Here is a 17,642-nt window from a genome sequence, read left to right as displayed (position 1 = left end):
TTGGTCAAAAGATCACAAAACCATATTACTAAAAATGGGGACATTACACACCCATTTCATATTTCACACTTCTCCTAAGTTGCACTTAAGGGGGTGCAATTATTTAATTGCACCTTATAAGACATTTGGTTTTGGACTTGTTTATTTAAAATTCCAACAATCAGGAAATTCCTTATTCACATAGAAGCATCCTAGTGTACTTGCATTGGGTACGGATGAAGAATGTGTAGAAATTATCCCAATGTAATGTCCCCTACTAGGTTTTTGTTGGTTGAAAATTTTGTACACCGGGGAGGATGTGTAAAATTGTGGTTTCAACCACAGAACGTGAGTATAAACTCTCCTAATTTAGGGAAGGCTCCCCCTTTTCTAACACTTAACTAAAACTGATTTAATCTAATATGGATAGGACAGCAACCTTTCCTCTTTTTTCAGAAAAGATTATGTTCTTTTCTCTTCACAGAAAAAAAACAACAATTTTGAAGAAATAATAACAGCAACTGTTAAACAAAACCAAGAGAAGAAATGAAGTTTCCTGAAAACACAAAGATTTTCGTCACCTCCTCTAGAACAAGAAAGCAGCAACCAAGCACAAAGTCTTGAGTTTCTAAAATCCTATCTACCCTTTTCAAAATGATGAAATAAGAACAACGTATAGCATATGGCAGCACAAAGTCTACGAATATGATGCACCTTCAAGTCGCTTTAAATGGGAATTACTACAAGCACAAAGTCTTGCAACTCTTCTCAACTCCTAATCACAAACTAAACTAATTCAACCTACAATATTTGCAAAACAAAGTCTGCAGTTATTTAGAGTGAAGTTCTTCTCAACAGCTTTCCACAACTTCAAGCAAGTACAAAGGAATGTCCCAATATGACATAAGAACACAAAGGACACAAAATATGGCTTCAACACAAAGTCTGAAATTCCAACTCTTTGATATTACTTGAGAGAAAACAGTTTACAACTACAAAGCTCAAAGTCTTTATGAGTGCAAAATTCTGCAAAGTTTTCTTGCTTGCCAAAAAGATACAAATTACATAGAGCACCCTCATGTATATATAGGAGAGGGGTGAGAGCAAAATGTGGGAGAAGTCTAACTAACTAAGACTTTTTCCACAACTAACTAACTATGACTTACTCAAATTACAATTCTATTGCTAACCAACTTGTAATTTGTTTACATGTAGTTACAATTTACAAGGTTACAAGTGAAAGTTCACTTGCAATCATGAATCCTGACATTACATGTAACTTGTTGAAAACAAAATGCATAAACACAAAAGCAAGTGTCAAAAGCAGTGTTCCACGGAAACGCGTTTCCCCTTCCCAGGCCCAAGTCCCCCCGTCCCCGAAACCCGTCCCCGAAACTTTTTCCCTTTGTCCCCCCGTCCCCGCGTCTCCCCGTCCCCAACATCCGTGGAACACTCGTCAAAAGACACTTCTTATTCTTTTCCATCTCTGGCCATGAGGGATTGGAGATCGTTGATGGATTTCTACAACTCACTCGGATTAGGACCCACTGTATTTCTGGCAACCGCAACAGTCTTAATGATAACATCATAATATCTTATTGTTGCCTCCCTGTGTTCTTCAAGGATGGTCTGCATCTTATTGACGAACACTTGATAGTTCACAAACTTATGGATTGAATTCACAATAAACTGTTCTGATTCAAGCTCCTAGTGAAGACTTGATGCTAATCCAGTAAGTATTGAATCTGCTGCAAGCAACTTTCCATCATGACTGAAAATATTGTAGGACATTTTGTCAAAATTAGAGAGTATATCATGTTCCACCTCATTACTCATTTCAAGTGGGCCGTATATATCCTTGATGAGGTCTTTGATAACCAATGACTTGTTTAACAAAAGTTCATCAAATTCTATATATCTCTCTCTGCCAGGTATTACCATATTGCCACACAGGATTTCTAATTTGATACGATCCATCTCATGCCAGATCTTCAAATCTTTTTCAAGTGAAACTAGACTATGGTTAAAAGTTTCCAAGGTCTAATTTAGTTTCAATTTTTTTGCTCTTACATTGCTCAACACATGCAATGCTTTCTTCACCACTTGAGTATTCTGATTAATCAGCTGATCTACCCAAGAATCAATTGCCTTAGCCTTTTGAGCAGCTTTCTCCAACTGTTTTATAGATTCTTCAGATGTGGAGGAGGTCAAGGGATCAACCTGTTCTGAAGAATTTGTGATCTTTTGGATCACCGTGATGAGCTATGAATTCTTTTCTTTGAGCTCATTCTTCTTTCCTAACAGCTCATCAAAGCTTTGGACCAACGAAGTTACTGAATCTTGGGCATCATGCAAAAGACCAGAATGCGTTTGTTTCCCAAGTTCCACCCTCGTGAGCCTGTAGTCTAACAGTTGCATTTCTTCCGGTGGTTTCTCAATAAGAGGCTCCACCACTTCTACATATTTCATTTTATTGCTATCTACCACCACCCGCGAGACTGTTTTCGCCTTCTTACTGACCCTTGGTTTAGGTTTCCTGAGCTGCTGAAAATCAAATATGTTTGGAGAGACCTACTTTTTCCTTTTGGGTGTGATCGAACTCAACCAAGGGGGTAGTTCTAATGAGTTCGCATCTGAGATTGTAAACGTGGTTTGAGAAGAAACAAGTTCAACCTATACCACAATTGTCACTCTAGGAGGAGCCTCTATCTGAACAACAACAAGCGTTTGTTCGGATGACAAATAATGGCTTGCTTTCATCATGAACTTATCAAAACTCATGGCAGAAGTATCAACCTCAAGTAAATAAACACTAGGCAAGATGACATAAGAGGCATTCACATCGAAGACATTCTCTAAGCCACCATGAGAGATATCAACATGTACTTCTATGCTATCACAAGCAGATGTGCTTGGTTCCACAGGTTCCACATGAACGGTGGAGAAAGAATCCACATCAGTATCAATTGGAGACATGGGTACATCCAATGATAATTGGGGAAGGGCTATATGAGGAGAATCTGAGCCTATAGAAGGAGGTGATTCTGCCATATTCTCCTCATGAGTATCATTGTCAGTATCAATAACCTATATCTGCACTTCTGGCTTTTCCTTTCCTTTTAGTGACACTTCTGGTGGAGGAATAACCAAAGCTCTGCTGACCCTCAATTTGACTCTTGTGCCAGAAGAGGAGGCACCTTCTTTGGACTTAATTTTGACCTCAGATCTTTGCCCAATAGGTCTAGCTGAATCACCTTCTGCTCCACCTTTAATCTTTATGGTCTTCACATTATTGTTCTTCAGTGAAGCATTGGTGTTTGCAAGAATGGGCTGAAACCTATCAAGAATTGAATCACATTCCTTCTTTGACCACTAAGGAGAAGGAAGAGGGGCTTCAGCAACCCTTTGCTTTATATACTTGTTGTGACGTATTCACACATCGCCCCATTGCAAATGGGGACCCCTCCTTTTTTACTTCCTAGGGTCGGTTTTCTTGGCTTGGTCTTTTGGGTTCTTGACTATTAGTCTTTGCATTGGAGAGTTGCTAGACAGATCATTAGGATAGCAAGGTCTGCTTGAATTGAAGTGGGTCAGTAGGTGGTCCAGGTCAAGGTCTCTTTGAAAGCCTCCCCTTGGTTAGGCCTGGGTCTTGTTTCTAGGGTCGATTCTTGATTGAGTTTAAGGAAGTCTTTGTGTCATGCTAGGAGTCTTGCCTTTTGAGACCTATGTCATTGAGTTGAGGAAGTGAATGGAGGTTTGTGAGTATGTGTTCTCAAAGATTCTTCCCTTTGAGGGTTTAAGATTGGTCCAGTTAATGATGAAGTTCTTTTACTTCTAGGCATTGATTGATGTGAAACTGGCCTATTTATCCTTAGAAAATGCCTAGCAACCAAGCCTAGACTTGAAAACTTAAGAGTTGAATGAGGAATTTGAGTGATAGTGTCAAATTCGCTCCTAACCCTTCCAAAGGGACAGGAGCGAATTCTTCCTTAGTTCTCTTTGCCCTCCTATTTTGGACAAAACATTGCTTTCTAGTCATGATTGATGAGAGGATGATCTATCTAGGCCTTGAGAATGAATTGAAACCTAGCCGAATGCACTTAGCCTTGGAAAGATAAGAATTTGAGCTTTAGAAGCAAAATTCGCTCCTGACCATCTCAAAGGGTCCAGAGCGAAGCCTAGACTTGAAAACTTGAGAGTTGAATGAGGAATTTGAGTGATAGTGTCAAATTCGCTCCTAACCCTTGCAAAGGGATAGAAGCGAATTCTTCCTTAGTTCTCTTTGCCCTCCTATTTTGGACAAAACCTTGCTTTCTAGTCATGATTGATGAGAGGATAATCTATCTAGGCCTTGAGAATGAATTGAAACCTAGCCGAATGCACTTAGCCTTGGAAAGATAAGAATTTGAGCTTCAGAAGCAAAATTCACTCTTGACCCTCTCAAAGGGTCCAGAGCGAATTTCCTTAGATCTCCTAACTTAGATCAAAAAAGCTTGCTCCTACGCCTTGACTGAGTGAGGAATGACCTATCTATGCCTTGTGAGCAAGTTGGAACGAGATGGGATGAGGAAATTGAGCCTAAAACATCAATTTAGCTCCTGACCCTGCCAAAGGGTCTAGAGTGAAATCCTTCAAGGGTCCTCTTATCTCACTCAAATAGTTGAATAAATCCTATTTCAAGTAGACTTGAGGGCGAATGGACTTGATTGAGATGGAGGGAGGACCCAAAAGCCAAGTCTAAGAGCAAAGTTGATGGAAAATTTGGAATTTGAGCATTATTGCAAAATTCGCTCTTGACCCCTCCAAAGGGTCTAGAGCGAATTTCTCTAAAAACCTCTCCTGCTTTTAACATGGGTTAAAATCCTTGATTCCACACCTTGAGTGAATGAAAAATGATCTATCCATGCCTTTGGAAGTGAGTTGCAACCAAGTGATATGAGGAAAATTGGAGAATTTGAGCTAAGAAGCAAATTTCGCTCTTGACCCTTCCAAAGGGTCTAGAGCGAAATTCCTCTTTAGGTCCTGTCCTTCCAAAGGTACCTAAGCGAAATTGTCAGGATGTGCTTTTGATCCAACATTTTGAACTAGACGCCTCCTTAGGTGATTTGTTAGCATGTTCTAAGACCAAGGTAACGTGAGTGAAGGTGAAGTTTGAATGTTTGATTGATGTCCAAGACTAATCCATCAAAATTTCGCTCTTGACCCTTCCAAAGGGTCTAGAGCGAATTTCCTTGGGATCTCCTCCCTTGCTCCTAATTTACATCATAAACCTTGTTCCCATGGCGATTGGAAGAGGATTAATGACTTAAAGTGAATTTGAGATCCAGATGAATGCCCTTAACCCTTGAAAGAGTTAGGAATTTGACCAAGAGTGCAAATTTTGCTCCTGACCCTTCCAAAAGGTCCAGAGCGAAATCCTCCAAAAGACTTAATTCCTCACCAAGAGCATTGAGTGGACATCACTTTGAGAGCAAATTGGCTTCAGTATGATAAGGTAAGGGTGGAAAAGACAAGTCCAAGGTAAGTTGAGTATGAATAGAGTCTAGAAAAGAAAATTTCGCTCCTGACCCTTCCAAAGGGTCCAGAGCGAAATTCCTAGGACTCCCTATTTCGCCTAATGCACTAAAAGGACCTTGTTTTAAGCTAAATCGATGGCGAATTGACTTGATCGTGATAAGAGGAGGTTTGATAAGTTGAGTTCAAGGCAAAGTAATGATGAATGGAAGATGAATGGCATCAAAGGAATAATTTCGCTCCTGACCCTTCCAAAGGGTCCAGAGCGAAATTTCCTAAACCTCTATTTTGCTCCTTGTTTGGGGTTGAAATCTTGGTTCCTAAGGCATGGTTGAGAGATGATTGATGTATACTTGCCTTGAGAAGTGGATTGGAGCAAAGGAAATGATGGAATTGAGACTAAATGACAAATTTCGCTCCTAACCCTTCCAAAGGATCCAGAGCGAATTCTCTTGAAACCTCCTTTTGCTCTCAATTTTGTATCAAGGCCTAATGTTGATTGAGGTTGATTGAACTTAGAGGAATCCTTAGGCATGCATTTGAGTGAATTGTGGTCACAAAGTGTCAAGAATTTGTCCAAAAATGCCAATTTCGCTCTTGACCCTTCCAAAGGCTCCAAAGCAAAATTCCTAGGAGGTCTAGTGTTTTGCCTAGGCCCTTGAGTGAAACCTACTCTCAAGTATTTTTGGAGGCGAATGATTTGATCTTGGTAATGTAAGGTTGAAAATGAAGTCTATGTAAGGTAAATTAAACAACTTTATCAAATTTCACTCCTGACCCTTCCAGAGGGTCCAGAGCGAATTTCATTATAGGGCCTGTCCTTGGAGAGGATCCAGAGCAAATTTCATTATAGGGCCTATCCTTCCAAAGTTATCCAAAGCAAATTGATCCTAATGCCTTCTTGTTAATGGTTTGAAGTGAGAAATACCATGTTAGGATGAATATATCATAAGTGCTTACACCATTTTTTGTTTGTTTTGAAGGTCAATCAAATCAAGTTGGAGGAAGATCAGGCTAGGGCAAGGGTGACCTCTTCAAGTTTCATCATCATCAAGGACACTTAGATGCATGAGAAGGTACCCAGGGTGTTGCTAAAATCAAAGGACTTCAAGTGTTAGAAGTATCCTCAGTGAGATCACAAGATATCAAAAGAAGGATCTTATAAACATTTCAAGGCAAGATGAGCTATTAGAAAAGGTGACTTGACTGTGAAGAAGCTTCATCAAACACAAGAGAGTCAAGGAGAGGTACCTCATCCATCAAGTACATCAAGGACGAAGGAGGATCAACCAAGGTTGGTGCAAGGATACGTTGAAGAAGCATATAGTTTCAGAAGAGTTAATCAAAGTTAGCTTCTCATCATCCACAATAAGTATCAAAAGAGATACAACGTTACTTGACTAGGCAAGTGTGGGACAAGGTGGCATCCCAGTCACTGTTCCTCCAGTCAGATAAGTCCACATTAGCATGTCTAGATTCAATGTACCTCTCACCAGTGATGGCACAAACTCCAAGGCACCTACCCCAGTTTCCTATTGGTCCACACTCATGAAATGTAATTTTCTCATTGGCTAAGAGAGTTTGTTGTAACAAACCCTAATTAGGGTTTTCATCTTGTAATCCTAGCCATTGATTCTAAATCAATCTGAGCCATTGAAATGTAAAGAGCTCTCTATATAAAGCTCTGGCTCTTCATTTGTACAGGTTAATAGTTGGTTAATAGTGAGTAAATAAAGGTTAGAATAGCTAGTGATCAATAGAGAATAAATAGCAATTAGAGTAGATTAGGAAGAGAAGGCAGGAAATTGTTGCCTTGATTGTAAATGAACTCCATTTTCATTGAAGGTATGGTGAAGTGTGTTGTTTCTTTGCAATATGCATGGTTTCTTGTTGAATCTTCATGTTAGATGGTAAATGATTAGATTGAATGAATGAAGTTACTGAATGCACTCGCGTGGAATCCGCCTAGTCCAAACCACTAGCCTCTTGCTGATTGTAAGTGCGCCTTGCGTGGTCAACTAGCATTGAATGAGCTTAACTTCAAATTGTTATGCGTCTATTGTTCATGCATTAACTTGAATCAAACGCTCAAGCATTCGAATGTAAGTCCCCCTGTGATTCCAGCATAATCACATCACACCACAAGAGCTTATCCACAAGTAGAGACCCTACATACCAAAACCTTGGAGTTATTTCAATTGATCCTTAGGCAAATCTTCAGCATTCGAATAAATTTGTTCAAGAGAGGATAAGATACCTTGGTATTTTATTATGTGTTCGCATGTGCATAAGAAACACATCAACAATACTCTGGGTCAAGGATTTTACCATCATCCACCATTCTTTTTGGGATCTTGGTCAAATCAAGATCTACAATCTGCTCCAAGGTAAGTCTGTTGTAATCCATCCTTCTGATATCTTCTTCAGTACGAAGGTCAACCCATACATCTTCGAGGCGATGAACGTGAGTGAAGGCTTTCTTGATTTTGTCTTTCATCCCTCAATAATCAAAATCTTTCCTCTCTTTGAACTTCCTTAATTTGATTTCTTGAAGTTTGGTCTCCATTGGCTTGGCTCTTGCTAAGGTGTTCAAAGAATACCGACCAATCTACAATGGATTATGGGAGGAAATGTTGATACCTAGCTTGCGGATGGCAAGTTGTATTGCGTGAACTGCCATCAGCTGTCTTGCCAACTCCATCAAGATGATCTTATCTGTAGGGTATCTTGGCAGCATGTACGATTGACCTTCAAAGCATCCAACTCTCATATAGGTGAAAGTTGGGAACTGCAGAAATAAGCACCCATACTCATTCACCTTCTTCCAAGCTACCTCAAAGACTCTTGTTCTTGAGTGTTTTGTCAAAAAGACACATGAAGTGTCCAAAGAATGCATCCTACACCCTTCTGTAATGAATTCTGCTAGGTCTCAGAGTCAGTTGCTAATAGTACTTCCACACTAGCACTAGCAATCTATCACCCTTGGTAGAAAGACCAGGAAATTGTCTGAGTGACACTACGATATACACCAAGTACGAATTCATATAGAAAGTAAGGGTAGTGGGAACTTGTGATAACTGCTCACACAGGTTGTCGTTGTTGACTTCTCCCCAGAAAATGATCACAATATACTTATACATCCAGATTTCAAACACGTTAGAGTGTTTCAACCCCATTATTTTGCTGAGAAGAGTGATCATGTCGCCAAATTCTTCAATGAAGTCGTCGTGATACAACTTGGGTCATCTTGAAAAGCAAATCCTGGGAGTATTAAGCCACTTGGCATTGATGTATTTGATACAATCAAATCTTCTCTGGTTATAATGATCCAGGGTACTTTTCATTGTGATGTCTACATACACAGGAGCTGCGGGGACTTTGAAAATCTTATCAATGGTCTCTGCATCCAACCTGATAATGATGTTCCCATCGTCATCTCTGATTGTTCTAGTCTACTTATCAAAATGAGACGCACACCCCAACACGAACTCAAGTTCTAGGGCAGCTACTAGGAAAGATGAGACCAAATGAATCTGGTTGTTCAGGAGCAACTGCATCCCATGTGTTGGCGAACCCTCTGTTCTTTCCAAGAACTCAAACATGTCCACATGTCCGATCTTTGTGTCTCGGATCTCATCAATGAGAGAGACCACTTGAGTGGGAGCAATCTCATTCTGGTATTTGCCATATTTGTATTTCATTTTCTTGTTTGGAGGAGATGTTGGCTCTTCTATCATCGAACAAGAATCTACAACACTGTGATGAAAACTTAAAAGAGTAAGAACATCTTCAGCAGCTATTGGGGATTCCATGATGCCAAAACCCTTGAAAACCAATGCTCACACCACAGCTTGGGAAGGATTTTATCATGAAACAACTTGGACTAACTCAAAGATGCTTTATGGATAAGCTTTGACACCGATAGGGAGAAAATCAGATCTCACGAAGCCGACTGCAAGCAATGGAACCTTTACAATTCACACTTGTAATCGGGTCTCCAAGATCCGACTACAAGTGGAATGGTAAAGTTTAAAGGCAAGTGATGATGAATTCTTGTAGTTGAGTCTTAGAGACTCGATTACAAGTGGCTAATATGCTATGTTACCTCGAGTTTCTGGGACGAGGGGACAAGGGGACAGGGAAACGGGTTTCCGGGATGGTTGTTTTTTTCCCAAAACAGGGGACGACAAGGGACAGCTATATATATATATAACCACTTAAACTAGACAAATTGACAATAAGCAGATAAGTTTTTGATCTTGATCTTCTTAATATTATAATGGCTATAAGGTTCTTTCAATATTGGCGAGAACTAACATGCTGAGCATAAAGAGCAAGCTGCACTTAAAACTAGAGTAATAAATTTTTATCCCAGTTATCCGCATTACCATAAAATAAAGAACAATTTCCGAGTTTCCAGGACAGTTTCCAAAAAATTTCGGAAATCGGGGACAGCTTGGAAACGTTTCCGGCCATCCCCAAGTCCCCGAAACAATTTTCGTTTCCGAAACATGTGCAAGGAACTAAATAAGCGATTTAGAGGAAAAATACTCCTCCTTGGATTCAAAGACTAAAGCATTAATTGAATCCCTTCAAAAACGCAGACAAAGAACATGAGAATCGGGCTTTTTAAAGCTTGATACAAACGCAAAGGAAAACGATATTGGTTTGAGCGCCATAAGCACTTGTAGTTGGGCCATTTTCCTCTGATTACAAGTGAACTTAAAAGAAAGAAAAAGACTTGTAATCAGGTTACAAACCCCCGACTACAAGTGGATTGAGATATATTAAAGCTTTCCTCTTCATGAAATAACTTGTAATCGGGGGTTTGTAACCCAATTACAAGTGATTTATGATTTAATAAAAGAAAAGAACTTTATGTGCAATCAGGTCCTAAGGGTCCAATTGCACATACCAAAACACTTTAAAAGACCCTATCCACTTGTAATCGGGTCTTAAAGACCCGACTACAAGTGAATAAGTTTCACTTGCAATGCACTTAAAAAGTTCCCCAACTTGCACTGAGACCTCTAAAACCCGAAATTGCACTAAGAAACGCAAAATGAAGGCTTAAAACAACTAAAACTTAACAAGGAAAACCAAAGGAACATGCACACTTGAATGAACATTAATCAAGATAGATTTCAACCTTGAAAAATGTGCATAAGAGATGCGAAAGTGTGAATTTGAAGAAAAATTCAAGGGGGTTGCCCACATTTTTGAAAAACAAAAATGAGGACAACAGTTTCGACCTGTTTTAACCAATAATTAATCTATTTCTATGTACTTATGACTTAAAGTAACTTGACTAAGAGACAAGTCTATCTTAACATGAATCAAATATATGATATTCTTTCTTTTGTCTATCAAGTACTTGCTAGTTTACCGTACTAAATAATTAATCTTATTCTGATTTATTATAAATTATTTACATATTTATTAATTACTAATTACATAAATTATTATGTATTACTGCAGAGCAGTTTCTAAAAGATATTATAATAATTATAATAATTATATTTATATTATTATTAAATTCTGCACACGATCATTATCGGGCTACAAATCTTAATCATCATATTGAGCACATCACCGTGCATGCCACCAAAAAAAAGGATAATGCCTGTAACTTAATAACAGTTCTGATCTAATCTGGATGATCTTGCTGACTATTAATATCTCCTATCTTCCCGTCCTAATCCCTGATGCTATGATGGAAGGGATTTGATTGCCATCTTATATCTTGTTGAATGAATAGTTACATTATTTGGATGTTAAGAGACACCTCTCTTCAACTTAAACAAATCAGTTTATTACTCAAACCACACCCTTCCGTAATTATTATTATTTGCTATCTTTATGCAGGTCTAATCGATGCCTTAGTTACCTTTATCTTCATAGGCGGTGAATAGAAGATTTAGTGGACACCGATATCCCTTAATCATTATACTTGGTCTTGGTTAAAGCATTCCTTTGGAGACAAATCGTAGCCTTTGACTAGTCGCCACTATTCCTCTCTTCATGCTATAGGCTGAATGTATGTAATTGCTTTAGGTCATTAATCGATGCTTATCAATCACCTCCATCATATGCCTTAGTCGATCTGGGGTAATAAATCGTTCTTATAATCTTTTATCGCAGCTTCCTTATTGCCAAACATCTGACCTTGATCGCTTAGCGTCTTGTACTCTTTTGTTTATATTATCAATGGCTTAATATTTTAATATGGAAATATGTGCCCGATGTGATATAGATTGCTCCCATATTACCCAAATCACTGATATACAACTCCTGATTTGATAATCTCAGCCACGTCACCTTTTCTCAATGATCTTACCTTTATTGATCTGTTGAACACATCATGATTGATATTTTCAAACCATCATCAAAAATATGTATGGGATGAACGGATGCTTACTGTCGATGCTTATGGGATCAATACTTGTTCAATCCTTTTCCTTGCTGATTGTCTATCAATATCATGTCTCTTCATATACCTTGCTAGATTGATGCATAAGAGACGATTATAGCTTCAGTATGCCGTATGTTCTTAATACCTTCACACCTTGTTTAAGATAGCATATCAAACTACTTTACCTTATTCTATTTGCTTTACTTGGATGCTTGCAAGTCTTTATGCCTTATCATTCTTGTTTATTATATAACCTACTATTGATACTATGTATACTTCATTATTTTCTACTCTTAAATACTCAACTTTTGTTATCAAGGCTGCCAGTCCTGATCCCACAATTGTTCTTTGTTTGTTATCTTTTTGGATCAAAGATGGGGACATGACACCCAGGTAGCTCCAAATGAGACCAAATAAGGGATTCACCCTTTAGTCCATCTAAAATAGCAAATCAGAAGATGACAAAGTACACAAGACAGATGGCATACAACTTTAGTTGTTGATAGACAATATTAACAGTGCAGGCATCTAAATTGTACACAAAAAAAGGAAGTCTTGTAGACATCAAGTCAATCTGGCCTGCAGAATTGCATTTATGGAACCTTGTCTGACATTGAAAACGTACAGTGGTTTTTCAAGTGTCTGTATCTTTCTTACTCTAAGGTTAATCAGCGGCTAAATCGACGACATTCTGCTAACATTGATGATGATCATTTAACTAGTCAATCACTTCCATTTAAATAATAGCACTGGAAATTCAAAAAAAGAAAATGAAGGGTGTTCAAGATATTAGTAAGAACCTTGATCACTGGCGAACCACTCCCACCAACCGAATATGCTCCAATTACCATCACATACATACCTGTTGCATTATATATGGATGCTAATTATAATAAATACTTTCTGCAAAGCTGAAAAAAAAAATTCATGTCTCAGTAGGCCACAAGTAATCAAACGCTTCCAAACATAAGAACAACCTATTTTCCACTGTTGCTGCAGAAAATCCTTTGGAAGAAATATCTCTATTATAGAACTACCATCATCTAGAACAAAACATCCGTTCTCTCTACATGCGACCAGCATGCCCTGCAATGCATAACAGTAGACATCTCATAGTGCACGTAATTATAACTCTGTGACAGTGTGGCATATCTAGAAATAATTCCTGGGTGACACATTTATTAAGCCAGAACAACTATATTTGTGACATGTATGTGATGATGAATAAATAAAGTAATAGGATGATATTTAGCATTTGAAATGAAAAAAAACATTATTCATAAAATCAGAGCTACACAAAACAAAGTTATCCTAAAGCAAAATAATTCAAGTTAAACAAAAAATTTCAATTACTGACCTAATACGATGAGACAGTACACCGATATAACGGCTGATGTATTTTTTTGCTCAGAGTATGTCATTATGTCCTTATCCAAAACAACCAAAAGAAAATGAATTCAGATGTGGCAATCATGAGGTAATCAACAGATACATTACAGAACAAACAGCATTGCCCTGGGCATTAGCATGTTCTTTGTAGATCAAATCAAATGACATGCAATAAGTACTTAATATGCTACATGTTATGAAAACTTGTACAGGATTTTAAGTCTTATGAGGCCAATGCAATTACCATATTCTCAAAAAAAAATATGGAAAAGGTTTTGTCTCTGTATCTATATGCACCCAAGATTAATGATGGACGGTGATATTATCTTCAGTGAAAAGTGCTATTATTGTTCTGTATAGAAGTAAAGATGATCTGGTGATCCAAATCCAATATGATGAGTCCAATTGCAGTTGTAGTATCGATGTGCTGTCTTCTAACCTGTTCAGACGAATCCACTATGAGTCTGTATTTCCCATGCAGACACAGAAGATGGAAGGCCTCTTTTGTTTAGAAAAGAAAGAAGACTGTTTAATAGAAGTTCTTCTGGGATCGGGATCAGGATGGATTGTCAGATGGCATAATCATCTTTTTGACAGCCATCTCATAATGAGCTGAATGCTGTTTGAGTAGCAGTATAGAAGGTAAATAATAAATATACACTCCTGAGACGAACCGCAGATTCAAAAAACTACAATCTTCAAGTTCTAGAAAATCTGTGTTTGTGGTGACATGTCACGAAGGTTCTTGAAAGTTTTGATCTCAAAATCCCTATAATTTATTGCAACCCATTGTATTGAATAAGCATTGCTCAATTGATCAGGTGTACTGCTTATGTGATGGTGTTGAAAATAAATGGCACTTGAAATCAACTAGACACATCTATTATGAGGTGATGTGTGGGGTTAAATCAATAAGTTTAACATCTGTGGTATGTGGACTCAAGCTCATAGACTTATAATAATTTACCAAATAGTGAATTTGTGCTGCTTGGTGTAATTAATTATTCATGTCGGATATTATTACACCTTACTTAAGTTTACTTAGGATAATGCATTTCATAGTAGTTTGGGTATGAGACACTAGGGTGTTTGTGCCACATTGGGATAGTGTGTGTAGGAGAATTGCCACCTTTTATGGTATGATCTTGTTACTACTCTATCATATCCACTTATTGTGGAGTGATAATTCCACTTTCAGTGGGTGATCCACCTCATGTGGAATATTATATTGTTTCTCCTACCTACCACACCTATTTCCTACCTACCTTTGTTTCTTATTGAGCCACATGTCATGTTTGTGTGCTCGCATATCCATATAGCCTTGCCTATATATGCAGGCTCATATTCATTGTATGGAACAATTAATGATCTTTTGATCATTTATCTATTGATGAGAATACAGTTTATTCTTGTCCTATATTTTGTCTCTTTATTTTGTACTTTTCATTGAGCTCTTGATCTTGGCAAAATCTCACATGGTATCAGAGCCATTAGAGCGTCATTGATTCATCTTTGAAAGGCCTTATTGCGGCGTCAAGAGGCAGATCTGAGGAGCAGCATCTTTTGGAGGCGTCCTAGACTAGATCCGACCTCACCATCGCGTTCAGGTGGCCCTTTCCATGAATGTTGACTATAAATTCGCCTATATTGGGTGAAAGTCAAATTTGGGGCTTGGAGGAAAAAATCAGCGTATTACGCTGTATGGTATGGATTTTCGAAAAGAAAAAAATTATAAAAAAATAAAAAAGAACAAAAAAAATAAATTATTTTCTGCGAAAACTTTTTTTTAAATATCATTTTATATTTTTATATTTCGCAGTTTATTTATGAAAGGTTTAACGGCTTTGAAAAAGTTTTTAAAAAATATATAAAATAAAATCACAACATTATTATTTTTGGGGGGATTATTTCACCCCGCCGTCCATACTGTCAACGAGATTTATTTTGTAGGAGTCATACTCAGCATTTCAGCCACCTGCGTGCGGGCTCCCACCTTTCCGAGTGATGTAATACCCACCAGTCACTGCCCCGGAACTCCCGCCGACTGCTCCATCTTCTTCCACTGACCGCTGTTGTGCCCTATCGTCTCGGCAACGACCAGTCTCCCGCCAGCTTCTGCATCCGGCTGTCTCGGTCGCCGGTGCCCTTCCTTCGCCGACTATCTCGGTAACCGATGACCTTCTTTCCCCCGTCCGGCAACACCCACCACATCCTCCGATCTTCCGGCTTACTTGCGTCAACTGCCACGCGACATCCACGCGGCATCCACGCGACCGCCACTCAGCATACACAGTCAGCATACAGGTGTCACATCACACTGCCAGTCAGCCTTTCATACTGCCACATCAGCAGTCCACATGGCCGCCACATCAGCGACCGTACCGTACGCAGTCTGCCACGTCATCTTTTTCAGCAAATCGGGTTGTGACACATGTCAAGTCTGTACTGTACAGACATCCACGCAGGCAGGGAGGTGAAGTTTTGGCGACGGCCATACGGTCGTCAAATTTAATCGCGCAATTTGCTAACGTCATCATTTTTTAAAAATTTATCAGCCCCCTCCCGTTGAGCTTTTCGATTTTACAGTTCAACTTTGGAAGGCCATATCTTGCTCATTTTTGCTCCTTTTTGGGTGCAATTTTTTTTGAAATGGGCTAATTTTTCGTATACTTTCTCGTGGTGGCATTATTTTCTGATTTTGATGGACAAATTTTTCAGAAATCTCAGTTTTTGGTGACTGTACCTGTCCAATCCTTGTTTCTGAAACTTTTGGGACTCTGTTTGGGCTCATACGAACTCCTTTGCAGTGATTTTGAGTAGAAATTGTACTTTCATCATATGGTCTTTTTTGGCCAATTTGGCACTTGTATTGCATAGATCTATCTTTCAGGTTTTTTGCATTGTAGTTCTGAGCCTATTGGGGCAGTTGTAAAACAAAATCAGAAGTCCACCTTGTCATTGTTTGCAAGTGGCCTATTGTACACGCACTACATATAAAGTGTCAAAATCATCACTGAGCTACTGGCCCCTCTTGGACCAGTCCATCGTCGGTTCGGTGTGGCTTATTTCCAACACCAATAGGGGGTACTTTGATTGAGTGAATTTGGAGGGGGGTATCTTGTGCTTTTGTGCTCTTGTGTTCCTTCTTTTTTGCTGCTATGGGTTCTCCTAAGTTTCCTCTCTTAACTCTTCATAATTATGCTACTTGGAAAATTGATGCATGGAGTAAACTTATGGAAAAAGGACTAACTCATTACATTGATGGAACTATTTTTGCTCCCGCTGATCCTAAGGCTGATCCTGTTGCTCACTTGGATTGGCTCACTAAGAATATCATGGCAATTGGTACCTTAAGAAAGTATGTATCAAAGGATCTCATCTTTCATATTGAGAAATGTACCTTAATAAAGGATGCTTGGCAAAAGTTTCAAGATTTGTATGGTCAAGTTGATGAGATTAGGGGATATCAGGTTGATAGTGATCTCACCATGTTAGATCCCAAGAACTTTGATACCATACAAGACTATGTCACTAAAGCAAAAGAGTTGAGGGCACAACTCAAGGATTGTGGCATTGATAAGAAGGATACTCAATTGACCTTCAATTTGATGAGCAAACTTCCACAAGAATATGCAGCATTTGTTTCTAGTTTCCAAACCCATAGGATGACAATGGGTTCAAGCTACACAATGCTTACATTTGATGCTTTCGCCGAAATGTTAATGATGGAACAAACTAAGTTGATAAGCATGGGCATTCTTAAGACTTCTAAGTCTCAAGCATTAGTGGCAAATCAAGGGAACAAAGGAAATCAAGGAAAGGAAAACTCAAACAAGAAGAAATGGCAATCAAAGCCTAAGGAAAAAGCACCACCTTCTCCACAACAAGGAGATTCATCCTCTTCCAAGAGGGACAATTCACCAGAGAGGGAGAGACCTACTTGTGCCTATTGTAAAAAGGTTGGTCATGAGGAGTGTCGTTGCCATTCTAAGAAGATTGATGAGCTCACACATATCCTCAAAAAGCACAACATTGATTTGCCTAAAGCCTACAAGGAGGATTCATCAACTTCGACTTCCTCACATTCAAAGGGGAAAGGACAAGCATTCATGGCTTCAACAAGTGGGAAGACTCACTCTTTTGGGACAAAAAAAGGAAAAGCTCTTTGTGCTACTACAAGTCATGATTCAAGGAGATGGCTTCTAGATTCAGGGGCTTCTCATCATATGGCGTCTTCTCAGTCTATGTTCACTTCATTTGAGCCTTGCACCATGCCGCAAATTTTGATGGGCAATCATACATACAAGGATGTAATTGGGAAAGGAACTATTGCTATTGGGGATAACTC

At 38.8% G+C, this 17,642-nt stretch overlaps 1 protein-coding gene across 1 annotated transcript in view; it reads right to left on the bottom strand.

Moving 5' to 3' along the window:
- The window catches only part of LOC131029814 (uncharacterized), an 80,674-nt gene that overhangs the window by 50,083 nt on the left and 12,949 nt on the right, over positions 1-17,642 (bottom strand). The window contains exons 2-3 of the mRNA XM_057960472.2: positions 12,883-12,991; positions 12,706-12,767 (exon numbers count right to left, since the gene is read on the bottom strand). Coding sequence (XP_057816455.1) covers positions 12,706-12,767; positions 12,883-12,991 — 171 coding nt within the window. The remainder of the gene's footprint in view (positions 1-12,705; positions 12,768-12,882; positions 12,992-17,642) is intronic.

The sequence above is a fragment of the Cryptomeria japonica genome, chromosome 9 (assembly GCF_030272615.1).
Source record: "Cryptomeria japonica chromosome 9, Sugi_1.0, whole genome shotgun sequence".
Taxonomy (NCBI): Eukaryota; Viridiplantae; Streptophyta; class Pinopsida; order Cupressales; family Cupressaceae; genus Cryptomeria; species Cryptomeria japonica.
This window is presented reverse-complemented; position numbering and strand designations above follow the sequence as displayed.